This window comes from Zootoca vivipara, chromosome 1, assembly GCF_963506605.1.
Source record: "Zootoca vivipara chromosome 1, rZooViv1.1, whole genome shotgun sequence".
Taxonomy (NCBI): Eukaryota; Metazoa; Chordata; class Lepidosauria; order Squamata; family Lacertidae; genus Zootoca; species Zootoca vivipara.
In genome coordinates this window covers 93,220,323-93,241,177 of record NC_083276.1, presented here as the reverse complement: position 1 = coordinate 93,241,177, position 20,855 = coordinate 93,220,323, and the positions used below count along the sequence as shown (strand labels likewise).

Genomic DNA, 20,855 nt, shown 5'->3' with positions numbered 1-20,855 from the left:
CTTTCCTCCAAAATCAAAAATGAAAATGGAAGACTATTGGAACACACTGCATGGCACAGTCTCACAGCCACGCATTTCTCTAGAGCAGAGTGAACCAGTGCATGGAAAGCTTAGAAGAGACCAAATTATATTTGGCAATATTGGACTTGAATCAAAGAAACACATGCAACTGGTACTGTGCATAGTCACATGGTGGGAAAGGATGCACGTTCACATCCAGGGCTGAAAAATAGCAAGGAATTGCTCTCTTCATCTTTCTCTGCCTGGGAGCTTCAGGAGGGCATCCGGTTGGCCACTGCCACAGACTAGAAAAGTCTGACGCTCCACAGGCAATTCTTAGGCTCTTAATTAGTACTTTGGCTGAAGGCGGCAGCATCAGTAGCTTGCAACAGTTTAGACCTGGAAGGGCGCTACTGTAAATAGGTCATTGATATGCCACAAATGGGTTGTTGGCAGTACAGGTGGGTTGTTTTGTTTTGTTAATTACTGGGTTTCCCAGTAAACAGGGATAGCATCCAGCTTATGTACCTGGTTCTTCCCTGAACCCAACGCAGATTGCTTTTCTCTCAGATCCCCAATTCATATGCATGTGTAGTGCGATGCCAAAATGATCTACCGTAGGCGTGTTGAAAAGTAAGTCCCTTTCAGCCTGGCAGAAATGCACAAAGGACTTCAACAGCCAATTTCACAAAGTTTATTATGAGTCAGAAAGAAGCTAAGATGACAACCGGAGGAAGCAGACGAGAGCAATTCAGTTTAAGCCTACCTGCCTATGTATAATGTTGTATTTGCCTAATATTTAGCTTTTGATTCATCACAACTATTTATTTGATAAGGGATAGTCAAGAACGATCACACCAGACAAACTAGATAATTCAAATTATCACACAGAGTAGATGCTGTTATTATCACTTCACCAGGAATGGGCTATTTGCTCCACACTGCAACCTTCTGGGAGACCTGTAAGCTATTGGACCACAACTAAGGAGTGCATATTTATTTATGCATCATTAACACAATGCAATGCAGAAATAAAAAGAGAGAGCATGGTAGAGGCTTGGCCCCAGCTGACGTATATTATGCTTCATACCATTTGTTCAAGGTCTCATGCGAGACAAGGAACAGCAGCTCTGAAAAGATGGATGATAACGTTCAGTTAAGAGAAATGCTAATTCAGACTTTTTCGGTAACTTCCCCTGTGGCATTTTACTTTCAGGATTTATTTTAACCCTGGCATGTTGGAAAATTGTGACAACTCCCTTTATCCTTAATTTGAGGCTTCTAGATATATTTCTTACTTGGAGATAATAAGTCCTTTGCTTTAATTCTGGATTTTGGTTCAGACAACTGGCCATACAAACTGCCACAGTCAGTACAGAGCCCACTTTGGCAGATGCATGAAGTGGGCACCTAAAAGTGTGCATGTATCATACACATGCACCCTGAGTGCAAAGAAATAAAGGAGGGGAAAGTATTCAGTTTTCACAGCAGGAGGTCAAAAGGCCCAACAATACAAGCTGTACTATGCAGTACATGCATGAATGCCGAATCCAATCAAGATCCATTTAGCATGGATGTGACTGGCAGCTGCTAGTGATGTATAGGCATAAGAAAATCAATAATCGGGGTGATGCCTAAGGAGGAATGATTACTTTCTATAGCGAGCAATGAATACCCAGGATCTGTTGAAACCCAGTTTCACAGTGTCAGTCACATGTGCTAATGAATTTCTTCTACCTGGTAGGTTCATGTTGGAATCTCACATGTTAGCAACACCTGCATGTGGTTCCTGTAAGAGGGGAACTCAAATCTGCACATCCTTCTTTGCACCTGCAAATCAAAAGGCCTCAGATGCATTCTTTCTTTTTCTTTTTGCTTCCTCTCTCTACCAGTTTGAAGGCTCTTGCACTTCTGTGGGCAAGGCTGCAACTCTGCACAATAGAAGAGAAGGCCAAGAATACATAGCCACAGATTATGAGTAAGCTATTGCCACCCATGGAGGAAGAATTTGCTGCTTCTCAATGCGCACACATTGCTCCCAAGAAACAGGGGGGAAAGTCCCTGACGCCCATCCCTCTCCAATCAGGCTAGCTGTGGCTCCTGCAGATGGTACAAATGAGCAACAGCACAGATTTCACCAAGGGAAGGGGAGAGAAAGCACTTTGCAGAGGCAGCCGTGAAAGCAAAGCAGATGCAACGACCCAAGCACATGTGTCTGACATTTGGAAGCAGTTTTTAATGGTGGGATCGCCTCCACTAGTTAGCCTGGTAGAGTGGCGTTGTTCCACTTGTGCTGGACATGATATGGTTGAAGTTCTGTTGGTTCAAGCTCTACTGGCATGTGGTCAAACTAGATGACCCTTTGAGGTCTCTTCCAACTCTATGACTCTAAGCCATGTTTATCTACCTATATGTTTATATAAAAAATACAGACATGCAACCCACTGAAAGTAATAAGCAGGTAAGAAATGCACATTGTTGTTGTTGTTTAGTCGTTTAGTCGTGTCCGACTCTTCGTGACCCCATGGACCATAGCACGCCAGGCACTCCTGTCTTGCACTGCCTCCCACAGTTTGGTCAAACTCATGTTCGTAGCTTCGAGAACACTGTCCAACCATCTCATCCTCTGTCATCCCACTCATCTGGTCAATAACTCATCTGGTCACATTAACCCCACTCATCTGGTCAAGAACGGTCTTGCAAACAAATCTACTGGTAACTTAGCTCTGGCTTTGGCAAGTTTCCCTGGAAAGAGTTCAATAGTAATACAACAGCCACCACAAATGACACTCTGCATGTGCTTGATGTCTTTTCTGGTTTGGTACCGAGATCATTAGCTGGGCATTCTCAGCTTATTGAAGAGATCATTGTACGATGGGAGGAAAAGGCAGTCTGTAATATATGCAAAAGGCAAGATGTTTAGGACTTTCTAAGCATCTTGGATTAGCCCCAGAAGACAATAGGACAGGCATCCCCAAACTTCGGCCCTCCAGATGTTTTGGACTACAATTCCCATCATCCCTGACCACTGGTCCTGTTAGCTAGGGATCATGGGAGTTGTAGGCCAAAACATCTGGAGGGCCACAGTTTGGGGATGCCTGCAATAGGAAATCAAGGTAGAAGATGGAGAAATAGATATGGCACCCCAAGGAAACCCAACTTCCTTACTCTTGAAATATCAAGGCAGCTCTTCACAGAATGTGTTACAGCAGTCAAGCCTCTAGATTACAAAAGCATGAACAACAGATACAAGGGCTGAGAAGAGACATCATCTTCTGAGAAAGAAAAGTAATTAAAGAAATATTCCTGCAGCCATCATGGCAGCTGAATGTCCAAGTCCAAAGCTGCAAACCTGTGAGATCTAGTTCCAGTGCTGATCACAATCCACTGCTGAATCCTGCAGCCAGTTAAGGGTGTAATTTTAGAGATTTGCTCTGTGTGTGTGTGTGCACGCGAGCCTGTGCGTGTTTTAAAGCTTGTATTCTACAAAGTGTCTCCAGACAACACAATGTTTCCCCAAGGAAATGGAGCGCATGAGTCATGTCTTGCCCAAACTATTCAATGCAGCACAATATTCAGCAGTACAAAACAAATCAGAAAAGCCCTTTAGTCTGGCACTCACATCCCACTAGAAAATGGCATCTTAGAATGGTGGAGTCAGAAGGGAATCTTCCACCAGGAAACAAATCTTCATATATCTTCTTTGTAAAAAAAAAAAATCCTCCAGGGGATAATAAAGATTCTGGGCACCAACAAAGCCAGACTCCATGCACAGCTAATTAAGGGGCAAATTTAGCTTTCAGATCCGTAATCTCAATTCTTGAGCTTTCCAGTTCCCTCCTCCGAGTGAGCAATTAGTTCTTCCCTGCACAAGATCCATCACATTTGACTCAGATTTGGGGCATAAGGTCCCCTTTCCTCCTGGGGGCTGGGCTTCTTCAGCTGCAGCACCTGGGTGAATCCACTGACATCATTAGGAAATGTGCAGCTGTGATGCTTCTGTGAATGAATGTGTTTTCTTAAGCGCCACTGCCGCCATTTTCTGTGAATCTCCTGCTGGACCTAAACAAAACATTATGGGATTAACGTGCAAATAAGAAGAACATATATTTTGATTCTTAGTACATTACAGTCTATGGGAAACTCACCTCTCCATTAAGAAAACAGTAAAGCACAGCCACAGCAAAGCCCTGAGAACAAAAGAGGCCCATGTCATTCATGAGATATACAACTAGAAATGGCAGGTTGGCCCTCCAGAATAAATATAGAAGCAAGAAAAAGCTCATGTAGACCTTCCAGGCACGCAGTGTTCTGCCAGATGTGAAGAAAAGACAGAGTGACTTACAAAGCAATCTAAGCTAGGGCCAGAGAAGAGTGGTTTGTCTACCACTGCATCCCAAGTCCTGCCACCTCAAACTAGTTCAGGGCGAAAGGTGCAGTGGGCAGGGGGGGAATCACACACACATAGCGGGCCCCAAAGGGCTCGGCCCCCTGAAGCTGGTGCCCCTGGTCAGGGCAGAAGGTGGTGGTGGGATTTCCACCATATCACTCCCACGAGCTCCAGGATTGGAAAGCTGGAGCAGCTTTGGATCCAGTGAGTGATCCATGGTCAGCTCTGCTCTATCCCTGCCCCATAACACCCCATTTCGGGGGCCCATGCTGTGGGAATGCTGCCATGCTTAGCATCTCAAGTGCTATGCTTTCTGCTACCACAGCAAGTGTGGCAGCAGAGGTGATGTCCCCCGTCACCTGTGCCATATCTTAAGCCCCTCCAGTGGCAAAGATCCATGGGTTAGGATTGGATTGTTACACTAGGAGAAATGATATATTTTGTTGGACCACCAACTGGATATTTTAGCAGTTGCGGTGTTTTCAAACTCACGCAGGTCCTTCTCGCAACAAGGGCATTCTGAGAAGAAAGTGAGGCACGGGGCAAGATGGAATAGGTCCTCCTCGTTACAAAGGGGGTCCTGCAAGGTGCCGTGAGAAATACTGGATCTCTGGGGTGTTGGTCTAATCAGAAACCCAATGCAGAGGAGGGCTACATCATGCCAAACCTGAATGCATATTTCATTCCTTGTTCCATTTAAAAAAATAGATAGACTGTTAACTACCTTTGTCCTTGTGGGAGGACTTTATTCCTAAAGCAGGGGTGGTTAAACCTGTTTGGATTAGGGACTCACCTGCCCTCTCCCAATTTCTCAGCTGCCCAAGACCCAACAATTATGATGGTGAAAGGCATAGCTGCCAAGTTATCCCTTTTTTACAGGGATTTTCCCTTATGCTGAATAGGCTTCCTCGTGAGAAAAGGGAAAACTTGGCAGCTATGTGAAAGGTGGGGGAGAATCGACAGCACTGGGATGGGCAGAGACCAACACCCTGATAGGGATTTTAAAAAGTTCCCTCCCCAGTCATCTAATCAACCACTTGACCAGTGGAAAGAAGGTAATAACCCACCCTCCTCAGTTGATCTGCCCAGATCTGGGAGGAGGAGGTTGTGTGCCAATGTCTGTGTCTGCTTGTGTTTGTATGTATGTAAAAGTATGCATAAAAGGGACCCAGGTGGTGCTGTGGGTTAAACCACAGAGTCTAGGGCTTGCTGATCATAAGGTTGGCGGTTCGAATCCCTGCAACAGGGTGAGCTCCCGTTGCTTGGTCCCAGCTCCTGCCCACCTAGCAGTTCGAAAGCACATCAAAGTGCAAGTAGATAAATAGGGACCACTCCGGCAGGAAGGTAAACGGCGTTTCAGTGCACTGCTCTGGTTCGCCAGAAGCAGCTTTGTCATGCTAGCCACATGACCCGGAAGCTGTCTGCGGACAAACGCCGGCTCCCTTGGCCTATAGAGCGAGATGAGCGCCGCAAGCCCAGAGTCGGACACGACTGGACCTGATGGTCAGGGGCCCCTTTACCATTTACCTTTACCTTAAAAGTATGCATGAGAGAGTGGTGCAATCATATCCACCACTGGCATGCAACCTACAAAGGATTGGCCAAGTGTTAATGTAGCACCTGGGCAAAAAAAAAGCATTAGCCAATAACCACCCCTGTCCTAGTTACCTACAAATTCCAGGTACCTCTTTGCATCCTGTTTGCTCTAGACACCTGGGGGCCTGGAAAACATTAAGGAGGTTTGCCAACACAGCCCGTTTTGATTGCAAAAGACGGGTGGGGCTTCCTTCATCTGAAGATGATGATGACCTTCCAAGAAACAGATTACCTGGAAAGATCCTATGGCTTTCTCAAACAGCGCCTGAATCTCCATGGTGCCGTTCGTGGTATCGAAAGGGAAGAAAGCAAATATGATGTAATGGACTCCAAAGAGAGGGATGAGGATGAGTGTGGATTTTGTGAGTCTCCTAGGAGTAAAGAAAGAGATAAAAGAGCAAAACAGAAATGAAAAAACAGCCTAAAGAGGGTGAGCTTCATATTGATCTCAGTATGTAGGCAGAACTATCCCCTCTAGTAGCAATAGCAGAAAATGCAAAGGGAAGTTTCAGGAGCAGAGTAGGCCTGCCTTTAAAGATCAGCGGTATCACTAGTGCCAGGCTACAGATCATGGGGTCTGGGTCCCAGAACAGTTTCTGTTTTTTAACATATTGGCAGCAGGGATCATGGACATCCTCCATGAATCTGTCTAAGCCACCTTTACAGCTCCCTAAGATAGTGGCTATCGTTGTCACATCTTCTAGAAGTGAATTCCATAGTTTAAACTCTGAGCTGTGTAAAGAAGTACCGGTACTTCATTTTCATTCTCCTGAATTGCCTACCTCTTCAGTTTCACGGGATGGCCCTTAACCGAAGTATTACAAGAGAGAGGAAGGGGGTTTTCCCCATCAGCTTTCTTCACACTACGCTCAGGGCTTTGCCTCCAGACTTGTGGTCTGTTGCTGCTACTATAGATGAGGATAAGATCAGGATCTTTCCAAAAGAAGTACCTGTATAAGCAGCAGAGCTGGAGGCATTTTATTGGGGTGGGTGTCCTTGAGGCAGCTAATCAAACAAGTTTATCTGCATCATACGTATCTTTGCATATCTTTGCAGGCAAACAGGTAAAACATCTGTGCACAGGTATCTCTTGCTGTTGTGCTTATGTGTGAGGCTGAGGGATTTTGTTTGTTTGTTTGTTTGTTTGTTTGAAGCTATCTTACTTGTATTGACTGGAATCCTTGTTCCTTCCATCTGGCCATCTAAGTTTGCTCATTAGAATCCTCACAATATTAACAAACAAAACAAAATTGATCTGCAAAGAGAATGAAAAGCTGGCATTGACATTCACATATTTGAAAGGCACGCATCAAATTTACTCTCTTCAGTTCGATCTTCATCTCAGAAATCGGCTGTGAAATGGACTTACAACAATAGAATGAATTTGTTTATTACGGTCACAGACGAATAACATTTGTTACAAAAATAGAAGCGGCATTGTAATTCAGACTTACAACAATAGAAACTACTACAGGGCCTTGAATGAGCCACCGGGCATATGTAAGATGAGTATCCCAGCATCTGTAAGATAGCAAAATTCATTCATTGTGCTTTTCAGGTCAACAAATGCCAGCGAGCATCATGTTAGCAATATTTGTCTTCAAAGGAAAAATATCGCAAGGCAACATGCCCAGCAGATAGGAGCTGGCATCCATCCTGGCCTTTCAAATTATACCGGGTGGATGAAACTATTAGAATACTCAAGTGTGCAGAAAACAAGCAGGAAAAGCAGAAGAATATATTTGTGTTTTACTGTGAGTCATGATTCAGAGGAGCTCAACAAAACGGCAATGCCCTAGTCACCATCCTTTTTCAACTTGATGCCCTTCTTCGCCACTCCCATCAGCAGGCCCGGCCCTACGTGCAGGCTGGGTGGCGCAGGGCACCATGGCGCCGTCCCACCAGGAGGGCGCCGCGAGCTGCGCCCACCCGCTGGCCGACCGGTCCACCGCGCAGCTGCGCCTGCCCGCCCGCCTGCCGCACAGCAGCACCTGTTGCACCCGCGCAGCGCGCAGCGCCCACCCGCCCACCGCGCTGGGAAACGGGGCGGGAGGGCGCCGGAACGGGGCGGGAGGGCGCCGGAACGGGGCAGGAGGGCGCCGGAGGATCCGGCACACCACGGCGCCGGGAGCGCTTATGACGGCGCTGCCCATCAGCCCCACCCAGCCAGGCCAATGGTCACAGCATGATGGGAGTTGTAGTCCAAAGCATCCCCAGGATGGGGAAGTGTACCCTGGTCTAGGGGTGGGGAGGAGCTGGATCCATCCACACCCTGATCATGCTCAACCTGGTAAGGGAGGTCCCAATGATGTCAGGTGACCCATTTTTGCCTGTGCATTTTGAAATCAAACTGTGCAGGCAAAGGCACAATGCTATGCATGCAAGCCCTGAGGATCAGCTGATGATCTGGGCTTGCATAACCCTGTGGTGACTGCAGGCAGCCTTTCCGCCCAGCTGCATCTTTACCTGCCACACAGGTGACCTCAAATAGGACATCAGATGTGCAGCAGGAGGATGCTGCTGGGCCAAAAGAGCCTTGTGGTTCTGGAGGGGCCCAGGCTAGAAGTAAGAAGACCAGGTCTGAGGCGAGGGCTGGCTGAGGACAGACTGAGGTTAGTGAAGTCTCATAGAGCAGCCTCTACAGCTTCACCTGGCTTTCACTATAACCAGGACTATTTTTCTAGAAAAAGAGGTGCTGTGAACGCCTCCCTCATTCCCTTGGAATGGCAATGGCGCCCACCTGAGAGGTGCTGGTGGAACTGAGTTCTGGCAAGTTCTGGCTGGAAATAAAAGCCTTGACTACAACACAGGTATATATGGCTGCTGGCCTGAAAGATTTTTACTTCTGATACTGTATTCCAACCCCAGTCAAACGACAAAGTCCAGAGGCCTCACAGCAAAGCAGCTGAGTCAGCTTCTTATCCTTTGACTTGAGGTTCCGAAAACACTTCCTTGTTTTTCAAGATAATATTGTGTTTTCATTTAACACAGTCTTTGCAACTAGAAAACAACAGCACTTCACAAACAACCCAACTCCCCCTGCTGGATGGGAAATGATCATAATCAAATTAATGCATATGCAACAATACATTTAAAAAAAGAAAGAAGAAGAAGAAGTGTTTGAGGTACCACAATAATCTGTGTTGTTTTTGCTGCAACTGGCGAGGAACAGCTGCCCTTCTGGAATTTATTATCACAATAACTGCAGATACAGCTGCTTCCCCTCCTGCCATTTTAATACAGAGAGCTCCTGACAATGAGAGTCTTTCATAAATGCCCTGCTGCTACTGTGATGTTCAGATGAAAACTCTGCCTATTTTCTTTTATTGATAATAATAAAAGTATGAGTTCTGGGTGACAAATGAAGGCTACAAATGGTTCCTGGGACAGAGCAAAAGACATAAACATGGTTTGGAACCAGATTAACCAGCCTGACTTCCCCAGCATAGAATGATGGGGATTGCTTGAGACAATATATGTCTGGGCAGTGGGAGATGGCAAAGAGAAAATAATGGATTCTGTTTTCACAAGGAAGCTGCAGATATTTTTATACTGGCCAGGCACTTGTATAATGGGATACACACTAGTTTTAGGTGTGGTTTGATCAGTATTAATTGCAACTGAACTGCTACTGTTTTTCTCCTCTTGTCTCAGTGTTTCAAAATATTGCAAGAAAATAGGATTGCAGCCATTTGAAACCAGGTTCTGTGGGCATACAGCTGAGGCAACGCTAATAAATACAGAGCATGGAAAGATGTAATGGAAACACGGCTTACCCAGCATTCTCATGTAATAGTCTGGCCATGACCCATGCAATTGCAAAGAAAGTTGGAGTGCCTGCAGTGAAGAAAAAAAGATCCCCCCCCCATCAACCCTTAGGGCTTATCCATACTTCCTCTTGTCCCGCTGCTTTCGCCCAGGGCAAAACTGCTCTTTAGTGTTCAGTTGAAGCAAACAGCAATTCAGTTTTTTTTGTTGATTGCCCTTTGTTCCAATTTAGAGCTAAAGAGTGGGTTTTCCCTGGGAAAAGAGCGAAGCATGGGGGAAACCACTTGGACCTGGGCTTTCTAGGCACGGGACAAGCGGAAGTGTGGAAAAGCCTTTAATCATATAACGCACAAGAAAATCATAGAATTGTAGAGTTGGAAGGGACCCTGAGGATCATCTGGCCTGCAAAGCAGGAATATGCAGCTATCCCACCACCAGCTAAATGAATATTTTGATGCATAATAGCAAACTCCTGTGGTTCTGTGCCAATCAATTTGAGGCAAAATGGGGCCACCCACAAACCAAAGAGAAGTTCTCCTGATATACCCAGGGAGATATCAAGCTATACACAAGCACATGAAGTTTCAGTTCAGTTGTCCCCAACTCAAAAGGGAACAACAACAAAAAAGAGCCTGTGGAAAACTGGCTGCTGAGGACTATGCATGCATATTATTGCTTTCTTTGAAATGTTTTCGTTAGCTGTGTAAGCAAGATATTATGCCCTCCCCCCAACCCCGTTCCACCACACACCTCAAAACTGTGCAAAGGATAGTGGGAGACAGAAGGAAAGCAGGGAGTGGGGAGGCAAGTGGAGAAATAGAGGGAGGGGAAGTGTCAAAAGAAGCAATGTAGCAAAGAGGACGAAAGAAATAAAGAGGAATAAAGCAGAAAGGAAGAGCGGGGAATGAAGAGGAGGGAGCCAGAGGCTGAGTACGCACTACATGTTTAAAGGACATGACTTTCCCCAAAGGATTCTGGGAACAGTAGCTCGTTAAGAGAGCTTGGAATTGCAGCTACAGCTCCCAGGATATTTTGCTGGAAGCCATGTGCTTTAAAGTTGTGGTGCCAGAGATGGAGTGAGACAGGAAGTGAGAGACACACGAAATGAGGAGAAGCAAAGAAGAGTGCAGGAAGACAAGGGAAGCAGAGCAAGGAATGAAATGGAGTCAGGGCCATCTTTAGCAGATGCGGCGCTGGGGTGCAAATATCCACCCTGCGCCCCCAAATTACCACGGATGGGGGGGAGCTGCGCACTGCCAGCCATCGGGGGCAGCACAACTCTCCCCCATGCTGCTGCGGGAGAGCAATCCCCACAGAGGCTTGGGAGGGAAGCTGCGTGCCTGCCAGCCATATGGTTGGCAGGGTGCAGCTTCTATCCTAACCCTCTGTGTGGATCACTCTCCTCCCGTAGAAGCTTGGGAGGCAAGCTGCACGCCTGCCAGCCATATGGTTGGCGGGGCCCAGCTGGCGGGTGTGCAGGGAAAGGGGAGGCCACCGGCAAAGCCGTGCAGCTCCCCCACTCCTTGGGGTGCCCCTGAGAGGCTGGCGCCCTGGCACGACGCACCACTAAGCCCTATGGGCAGGGCCTTCTTAAGCATAGCTGACGCCCTGGCGCGAACTATCCCCCCCGTCCCCCACCCCCGTTTCCCAGCGCGGCTACACCCTGGCGGCCCAGCACCCTGGCGCCTTGCGCCACCCAGCCTTGCCTTAGGGCCGGCCCTGCCTATGGGATAGACGGCTCTGAATGGAGTCACTGGGGAATAATACTGTGCAGCATTATGTTGCAGCTCCCCCACTGGTGTCAACTGGTACTTACCCCATCCCAGAACCACAAACCACCAGAAGAACTTTCTTTTGGAGAAGAAAGACATCACCAGCAAGGTATGAAGATAAAGCCCTTCCACAAGAAGCCAGCTGTAGTTAGCCATAATACAGAAGTTAATGAAGACCATGATAATCTTACATCGGCCCTGAGGAAAGAGGAAGATAAGCTAACGGCATGTGCTTTGTCTCTCTTCCCTAGGCATTTCACAGTCCTGCTCCTGAGCTTCACCTTGCTGTGTCATGCTTTACTTATCACTGGTGTAAAAGTCGGGTTCTGGTTGTTACAATTACTACACTCATTTTTGTCATTCTCATTGTAGATTTTGAGTGATACACAACTCAATCACACACAGAATAGACCTGTGGGAATCAATGGACTGGCGTTGCTTAAATCCATTCATTTCAATGGGTCTGTTCTGAGTATGATATCATGGGATATAAGTCGCTGTTACCCATGTATTTTATGTATTGGTTTGGATTATTTTATATCTGCCGCTAGCACCCATGTTTAAATGTATGCTGTATTCTTTTTTATATATATAAAAAAAATGATGTTAAAGAATCAAAACATTATCTTTTAAAATCAACAAGTCTGCAACAAATTATTATTGTTCAAGTCCTGAACAGTTTCCCCATTTTCAAACCTACTGCCAATCACAGAGGTTCACATTCACTCCCTTGTGAAATCTTTATAAGAGCTGATTAATGCACTTCAATTCATTTTCTCGCAAAGCGTCATGATGCCACACGACACGTTATCCAAATTGTGTTTAAACACATTTTGCTCTTTGGTTTCTTTGGCCTTGTGATTATTTCATTCATTTAGTTTGAACATCCCACACACCCCTTGTGGTTGTGGTATTCATAAAACCAAAGAACAACTAAATATATAAACAATATATCATTTATGTTCAGACCATACATACACAAACAAGCAGATGAACGGCACACTCCTTAGCATCTCTTACTCATAGGTAAATCCTCAGGTTTCAATGAGTCTGCACCAGGGAAGTTCACATAAGCTTGCACCTCAAGTCTGCCATTTTCTCTGACAAAATGTCTCACAGGGATGGAAAGGAAATTTAATTCTCAGGCACCTTTCTTCAACCTGTGTTGAGCTGGATGGTAGGCCATATTTATAGGCTTCTTCCTTACCGTGTTTAATTCACAGTAGACTGTATCATCAATGTCTTCAGATAGCACAGGATCTCTGATGAAGTTTGCCAAAGCTCGCAAAATGAACGATGCAAAGAGCTGCATGTGGATGCAATTTCTCGTACAGCGAAGCCGCCTGTGGCCCAAAGAGAAAAGCGTCAAGGTTTCTAAACAAGGAACTGCTTGGAATTCTTATCAGACATATGAACAGATCTTATACCATCTAAAGCAGAATCAGACTACTGATCCATCAAACCAGTATGCTCATGGGTGTAGCCAGGATTTGGGGGGGGGAGAACTGACATGATTGGTCAGTTAAGTATTTCTATGGTTTTACTTATCTAGGGGGGGAGGAGCTACCCCCTGTCCCCCTTGGCTACGCCCATGCACCTGCTCTGACGGGAAACTGCATCTCCAAGATCTCAGTCCTGGAGATCTCAGTCTTGCTACTTGAAATCACTGAGGATAGAATATAGGGCCTCATGGATACAAGGCAAAGTGTGTGACCACTCAGCAATGGTCATTCAAATCAACAGGAACCCGTTGATTTGCAACCATCCAATACCATTGCCTGATGTGATAGCATTGTGAAGCAAAACTGACGTATTCATGGTAAAACTGAGAACTGTTGGACCGAAGATCATCTTTCCCACAATACTAGGGTGAGGAACTTGTGACCCTCTGGATCAGGCATCCCCAAACTGCGGTCCTCCAGATGTTTTGGCCTACAACTCCCATGATCCCTAGCTAACAGGACCAGTGGTTGGGGAAGATGGGAATTGTAGTCCAAAACATCTGGAGGGCCAAAGTTTGGGGATGCCTGCTCTGGATGTTTCCAGATTAGACCTCCCTGACTCTTGGCCATGCTGGCTGGGGCTGATGAGAGCTAGAGTCCTACAGCATCTTGACGACTATGGGTTCCACCCCTGCTTTAACAGAAAGACAAAAGAACTAATAAAAGGGTGATAAAAAGGGGGTATGCAGTCGTTGCTTCTTTGCCAGGCTTTGTCAGATCCACCTGAAAAAAATTATCCAATGAGCAGGATATCCGCCTAACATACAGATTATCTTCCCAAATCCACAGTTTAAGTAAGTTTTTTCTTCCACCCACTTGAATATACACTTCTGTCTGTTGACGTTTGAACAGAATGTACACTTCCCCACTGTTACTGTGCAAAACATGAAACCCTTTCAGAATGAATATCTGGAGAAAGAATATTCTGCACGCACACCTTCCTCCTCACATAGATCAATGCAACGGCTTTTGAAATAACACTTTATTTCACTATTCATTTGGGGTTGTTGTTTTTCACAGATTAACCAGGAAGTAGAAACAAATATTTAAAAAGGAATGAATAATTCTTCTTCACCTGAAAGAACCCAGAATGCCCAAGGCAATTGTCAGCGCCACCAGAGAAGCGCTGGTTCCGATGGTGTACACAATCTCCAACTTCCTCAGGTAAGACACCTGTCAAGAAACATCCAGGTACACTCAGTCCAGGCAGTGATGTGAATGTGTAGGAAACCCACTTGTCTCAAGAAGAGTGACATGTCTTTTTGTTCTAAAAGCACTACCATGAACTAATTTGGCTTTGACTGCAATCAGAGTGATTAGAAAACACTCCCCCAGGGTAGAATTAGGCCGGATTTAAAATTTAGAGGGGCGGGGAACCCACAGAGGGTTGTAAGTGGTTGACAGCATATTTAAATTGTTTCACCATTGTCTACAGGTTCAGTATTAGGGTGCCAGAAATCAATGGCCTAGCACAGGCACCCCCAAACTGCGGCCCTCCAGATGTTTTGGCCTACAACTCCCATGATCCCCAGCTAGCAGGACCAGTGGTCGGGGAAGATGGGAATTGTAGTCCAAAACATCTGGAGGGCCGAAGTTTGGGGATGCCTGGCCTAGCAGTAGGCTTTGCTTCCATGTCAAGTGTGCTTGTGTACAACTAGTCCCAACTGAGCTTCAGTCACTTAAAACAGACTGCTGTCCTATAACGAATTTTTGAAGGGAGAAAGGCTCTGTTTGTATTATGATTGAATAATACTATGTTTTGTCACCAGGTGGGGCTATTTGCAACACCTTTTCCTGCTCTGCTCTTTAGTGCTGTGCTTCAAACCCGAGTAAACCATTGGCGGATGAATAAACACATAGGATGAAGGCAGATATCTAAAAGTGTGGTATAGGTGGCTTGAGCGCAAAACGAAAACATATGTATTTACGATATTTCTATATCCCACCTTTCTTCTATGCCAATCTAAAAACAAGTACAATAAAAGTACAGCCTAGAAACAAAACAAACTACGAAGCAAAGTCAACAGCAGCTAAAATCAAATAAGCAGCAGTTTTAAAAGCACAACAGAAGACAGAGCCATGGAACTGGATTCTCCTCTTCTCCTCTGGCTCCAGTTTTTGAATATCAGCAGGAAACTCATCCAGAGTTATCAGGAAATGATGCAGATCCAAAAGAGTCTGGTGAGAGGATATCCTAATGGGTTTTCCACCTGTGACTTAGAGGATCAATCTAAACAAGCATAAATATCCAGGAATACAGGGGATGTGTGCTCAAACCACTTCCACCCCACTTCTGATGCTTCCAGATGACCTGCCTGTTGAGCATTCATCCTGGTTTGTTTGCAGGTAGATTAGATGACATTGCTTTAAGGCGTGTGTCATCCCAGTCCCACATTGCCCAGTGAAATTCTCCTTCACTTTCCTTATCACAAAACGTCGTGTTTTGGGGAAACAGGTTTATTATGAAAGACCTTCCAATCAACTATAATTGCCCAACCTTAATTTTCAGGTATTGAATTCCACCCCAAAACAGCAACTTTTTCAAAGTGCCCGTAGGATACTGTACTGATTATTTGAACTTACCCTACGCTGCCACGCAACTATAGGGGCATTAATCTCTTCCACATTTAAACCACAAGCAATATAGGGTCTTGGATATTTTTCCGACCAGCCATCCTTGGTGCAGTTACGATATATAAACCCTTGGTTTGCAATGACAGAAACAAAATAAGTCATAGAGTTAGTAATTGCAATAAGCACTGGTGAAAGCTACTATTATAAACACACATTCAAGGCCACATGGTGAAGTCTGAAAGCTTTTGCTTCCCTTTTAGATTACCTGCAGCTTGCTGTGATGTCAGAACCTGGGCAAATTGCGGTTCATCTTAACTATGGTTTGCTGAAACAAGCCAATTTCAAACTGTAGTTTATGAAGCTGGCTTGTTTCAGCAAAGCATTTTCAAGATTAGCCATTAGTGGAGCAGAAAATTGTTTACTGTTCTTAAACCATGGACAAAAATAGCTGTATTCATTATGTTCCAAAGAGATGCATTAATCCTGTTATGTTTTAGAGCAAATAAGTGTGTCTGTCTGAACACAGACATTCCTGCCTCTGTCTCTGTTTTACTTTTTTGTTCTACAAGGAACAAAGTTCATTGTTGGCACCATACAAATAAATGGTTCCCAAGAATGAAAACATCATTTCAGGATTGAAAGTGCAGAGATATATCACACAACTGGTTTCACGTACACTGTGGTTGTTATGGCATGCTGTGAACCATAAAGCACTAGCATCAGTAACCTATAGCAGTGTTTCCCAACCTTGTGCCTCCAGCTGTTTTGGACTACAACTCCCATCATCCCTAGCTAGCAAGACCAGTGGTCAGGAATGATGGGAATTGTAGTCCGAAAACAGCTGGAGGCACAAGGTTGGGAAACACTGACCTATAGTATAGTAAATGGTATGCAGTTAAATCCTAAGTATATTAATTGGAAGCAAGTCACACTATGTTCAATGAGACAGGCTCCTTTCTGAGTATATTTAGGCTTCAAGATGTTTAAAATGTAACTGATTGATCAGGGCCAAGGTGAGGCGACTGGGGCAGCATATCTGGCCTCTAATGAACACATCACATATAGATCTTTATTCCTTCCTTGTTCCTGAGGTAGAGCTTCACACTCTTCCTGCTTCTTCCCTGACAGGTACCTTTTTGTGGTTCACCTCCAGTACCAAAATGTCTTGGGCCAACACTGTGATTGATCAATATGTATTTAAAGGTTTTCCTATCGCCCTTCTTCATTGATGCAATAAAGCCCAGAGCAAGCATAACAAATCAAAACAGCAAGAAAAAAAAGCCAACAGCTGAGTTGTTTCAATTTTACCAGCACCCTCTAGCGGCTGAGTTATCTATCCGCAGGCAGCTGGTGGGAGAGGCTGTCCGTCTTCCCCTAACCTGGTGCCCTCCAGCTGCTCTGGAACTAACAACTTCCATCCGTCTCAGCCCCAGCCAGCAAGGCTGATGGGAGTTGTAGTCCAAAGCAGCTTTGCAGTGTTCCCAGCGATCAGGTGACAAGCTGCTCTGTGTCCCTTTTCCAGACCCTCTCAAGCAGGCTGTTAAGGTGCTGAATTATAACACCTGAATTGGGAGAGGCTGTGCAGTCCTTAGATGCAGTGGTGAAGTGGATGAGGGAGAACCAGAAGAGCTAGAATCCTGGCAAGACAGGGGCTCTGTGGCAAAATGATTCCTGTCGCTTCTACAGCTCTATGCTCTGGAGAGCAGTTACAGCAACAGAGCACCACTCCTCCTCTGCCAGTACCTTCCTCTGATGTGCTGCATACATGCAGCTGGAGACTGTGCTCGCGTGGAAACTTCCTCCGCTCATCCCTTTCAATTCCCTCCTGGTTTTGGGAGACAGGAGAGGGTGGGGAAGCAGGTGGGCTCTTCCCTTGCCTGACCTGCCTCTTCCTCCTCTTCTTCCAACCCATCTGGTGCTCCACCAGCCTCCACCTGCCTCTGATTATTGCCTCCTGGCTGATACAGGTCCCCACAAACCACTGCACCCCTCTCCTCAGACCTGGCCTGCCCCCTGCCCTGATACACACTTGCCAGTCTCAGAAAGGGTGCTTCTGGATCCAGCATTGTCGATGGAGGCTCAGGTAACCTTAGTGGCCAGAAGCACCTTTCTGCGGCTGCAACTGGTACAACTGTTCCTGCACCAGGAAAACCTAGCCATAGTAGTTCGTGCATTGGTTACTTCAAGACTGGGCTACTGCAATGCACTCTGTGTGGGGCTTCCCTTGAGCCCGATCTGGAAGCTGCTGTTAATGCAGAATGGTGCAACGTGATTGCTGACAGGAGCGAGGCCTTGTAACACCTGTGCTCAGAGACCTGCACTGGTTGCCAATTTGCTGCTGGGTCAAGTTCAAGGTGTTACTATTAGTATATAAAGCCCTTAAGAGCCAGTTTACCTTACCCTATATATGTCCACTCAGCTGCTACAATCTGGAGAACTGGCACTGCAGAGGTGCCACATAACACCCATTTGTAGCAAAGCAGTATTTTAGGGTGGCAGCTCCCACTATTTAGAACTCCCCATCCATTAATATCAGGCAGGCACCTTCAATGTGCTCTTTTCGGCTATAAACACCCCCCCCAGAGAAGCCTACCTAAATATGCAGAATGTTTACATGGGTTTTAATCTGTTTTTAGCTTATCACTGATCTTAATCGCCATGTACTTATCCAAAGCAACCCTTTACTGTGGCTCCATGAAAACACGACAGAACAAACACATCGGCCAGGAGCCGTCTTTCCTTGTTTATATTATGCTTCGTTTTTATTCACATGGACCGGAAGGGGAAATTACCACTTGTATCTGTGTGTTTATAGATCCATATCTATATCTATATGAACAAGCAGTTTCCTCAGAAGGGCAGCTCATTCTTTTTCTCATTTTGCGGATAGGAAGCCAAGGCTAAAAAGTTTCATTGTTGGGATCTGAGCCCTGATCTCGGTCCAAATTCTCTCCATGTGTGGCATAAGAACATGAGGAGATGATTCAGGCTACAGATCCATCTGAATCACCATCCTGCTGCACACAGTGGCTAACCAGGTGCCTCTGGGAACCCTATAAGCAGGAGATGAAGGCAACAGCCCTCTTTCCCATTCTGGCTCCCCAGCAGCTGGCGTTCAGTGCCATACTGCCTATGAATCCAGAGGTTATGTATACAACCACTGCAACCAATTGCCCATGCCCTGGATCCAAATAGGTTGTGCCGCTTGTCAAATTCTGCTTATCTTACCCCAAAGCTTGACGTCACAGAAGGAAAAAGCTAACATAACATTTACAGAATTTACACTCTGGTCCAAATGGGATCCTGAGAGGAATTTACTGTTTACCTGCTCGCCTGGGGCGAACAGCAATTGCCCCACAGGGGAATAGGCAAGGAGCAAAAGCAGAAACCTGCTATGCCTCCCAATGCCAAGCAGCTTATGGGACGTCCGGCAACATCCATTAAGCCGAGCCCCAGAAGGGCGCTTGGTCTGTGACCTGACTTGAGATAGCAGCATCAGACGTTTCTGGAAGCAGCTCCTAGATTCTAGGTAAGATTCTACCCTAGAAAAACAGTACATGGCAAACCATATTCTTGCCTGTGTTACACTGAGGACTCAGCCTTTACTCCTTGACAGGGTACAAGGAAAGCCTGGCATCAGACAGGAAATGTTATGTTTTAAGTCTTACCTGTTTTCCCAGTTACCATTTGGAAGGCTTTGGGGCAAGGAACGCTAACTGTTTGCCCAATGGAAGAAGACAGCCAGCAGGTTATATTATCCCACATTCCAAGGCATCTGTCTAGGAGTCAAGAACAACAACAACAAAAATGCAATTTCTGAAATTTCACCTGTTACATACCTCACACCATCCAGACAACGAGGAGGAATTATCACATTCTGACCCCCAGGCCTGAAGTTCCTCAACCCTGCTTTAAGTACATTTCTACGCCTCATTTTCCATTTGTTACACCTATAGCAGAGATGATCAGTATCTTATCTTCTGGGAAAGCTTGTGGCTTCTCTAGGGCAGTCACAAATTGTGATGGAAACTCAAAGTTTAAAACTCCCAGATTTGTGCAAGCACTAGTGATCATTTTTCACCCACCCACACTGTCCAGAGCAGCTTTTCCTCTGGTGCAGTTCCCTGCTTCTGACGGATTAGCTGGAAAAGCACAAAAAAAGAGGGGCATAAGATGAAAACAGTTTGGCTGATTCTCTGAGCAAACCCCAGAATTTTGGCCATCAGCGCTTGAGATGATGTCGAGGGGATAGATGGCAGCTCTACTCACTGCAAACTAATCTTAGCAGCCCACTTGGCATCATCTAGGCACTGCAGGGGCTACAAGGAAGAGAAAAACCAACCATGTATCAAGCAGCAGTACCTGATGTATAGCAACGCTTCGTATCATTCCCTCTGCTGCCACCACCCGTATCATTCCCTCTGCTGCCACCACCACCACCCGATGCTACAAGTGTTTTCCAGCTGGTGCAAAAATACAAAGGGCTCCTTTTATTTATTCTGCATCTTCACATGCTCATACTTTGTTTTAGACTACTTGGGCCTGCTTCATGTAGAGCCCAGACACCACAGGAATTGGCAGCCTAAGTGGGCATCCATTAACTAAGCCAAGTGGGCATTAATCAGGCAGTTCCAGGAGCAGTTGAGAAGGAAACTGTGGTGAGTGTGCTGGGAAAAGGGAGGAGAAATGATCTTGTTCGATTGTATGCTATTGTGCCCCATATACATATCTTTTGAAGTAGGCATTTGGCATTCCTAACAGAGGACTCCCGTCATATAGAGATAAAGCGTAGGTTTTTTTTGGGGGGGGGGGAGATAGATGACAGACAGGACCATTAATGTCAAAGGTTCCCACAGACCCAATGGATGGTTATTGCCTTCACCTCACTGATAAACAGGAAGGGCAAGGACACTGTGTTGTTTATTTAAGAAATGGCTATATTCATAAAACGTCATTAATCAAGACCAAGAGGAAATAGATCAATACTACCTTTCAACCAGCCATTGTTCCGAAATCTCTTTCCCAGAAGTCAACCATTCCCTATCCCACCTGAAACATGCACACCCACATTCACTCACCCAGGTCTCTGTGGACACCATAGCAAGGGGAAATATTTTAGTCTAGCTACTAAATACAATACTCTGAGCACACTAGATTTGATTCCATGCAACACTGAAATTTTTGAAACCGGAGCTTCCTCTTTCAAACATTATACAAGAAGCTCAAAAGCAGGATGTGAGTGAAACGAGGCTG

At 45.7% G+C, this 20,855-nt stretch overlaps 1 protein-coding gene across 2 annotated transcripts in view; it reads right to left on the bottom strand.

The window, feature by feature from the left end:
- Positions 1-7: 7 nt before the first annotated feature.
- Positions 8-20,855, bottom strand: part of SCTR (secretin receptor) — a 30,002-nt gene continuing 9,154 nt past the window's right edge. The window contains exons 3-13 of one of the 2 annotated variants that reach the window (XM_035129817.2): positions 19,271-19,381; positions 15,612-15,730; positions 14,104-14,201; positions 12,734-12,869; positions 11,571-11,724; positions 9,763-9,823; positions 7,441-7,507; positions 7,150-7,241; positions 6,219-6,357; positions 4,149-4,190; positions 8-4,062 (exon numbers count right to left, since the gene is read on the bottom strand). In XM_035129817.2, the coding sequence (XP_034985708.1) occupies positions 3,880-4,062; positions 4,149-4,190; positions 6,219-6,357; positions 7,150-7,241; positions 7,441-7,507; positions 9,763-9,823; positions 11,571-11,724; positions 12,734-12,869; positions 14,104-14,201; positions 15,612-15,730; positions 19,271-19,381 (1,202 nt within the window). In that variant the 3' untranslated portion in view covers positions 8-3,879. The remainder of the gene's footprint in view (positions 4,063-4,148; positions 4,191-6,218; positions 6,358-7,149; positions 7,242-7,440; positions 7,508-9,762; positions 9,824-11,570; positions 11,725-12,733; positions 12,870-14,103; positions 14,202-15,611; positions 15,731-19,270; positions 19,382-20,855) is intronic. The other variant, XM_035129825.2, reaches the window with a different exon arrangement.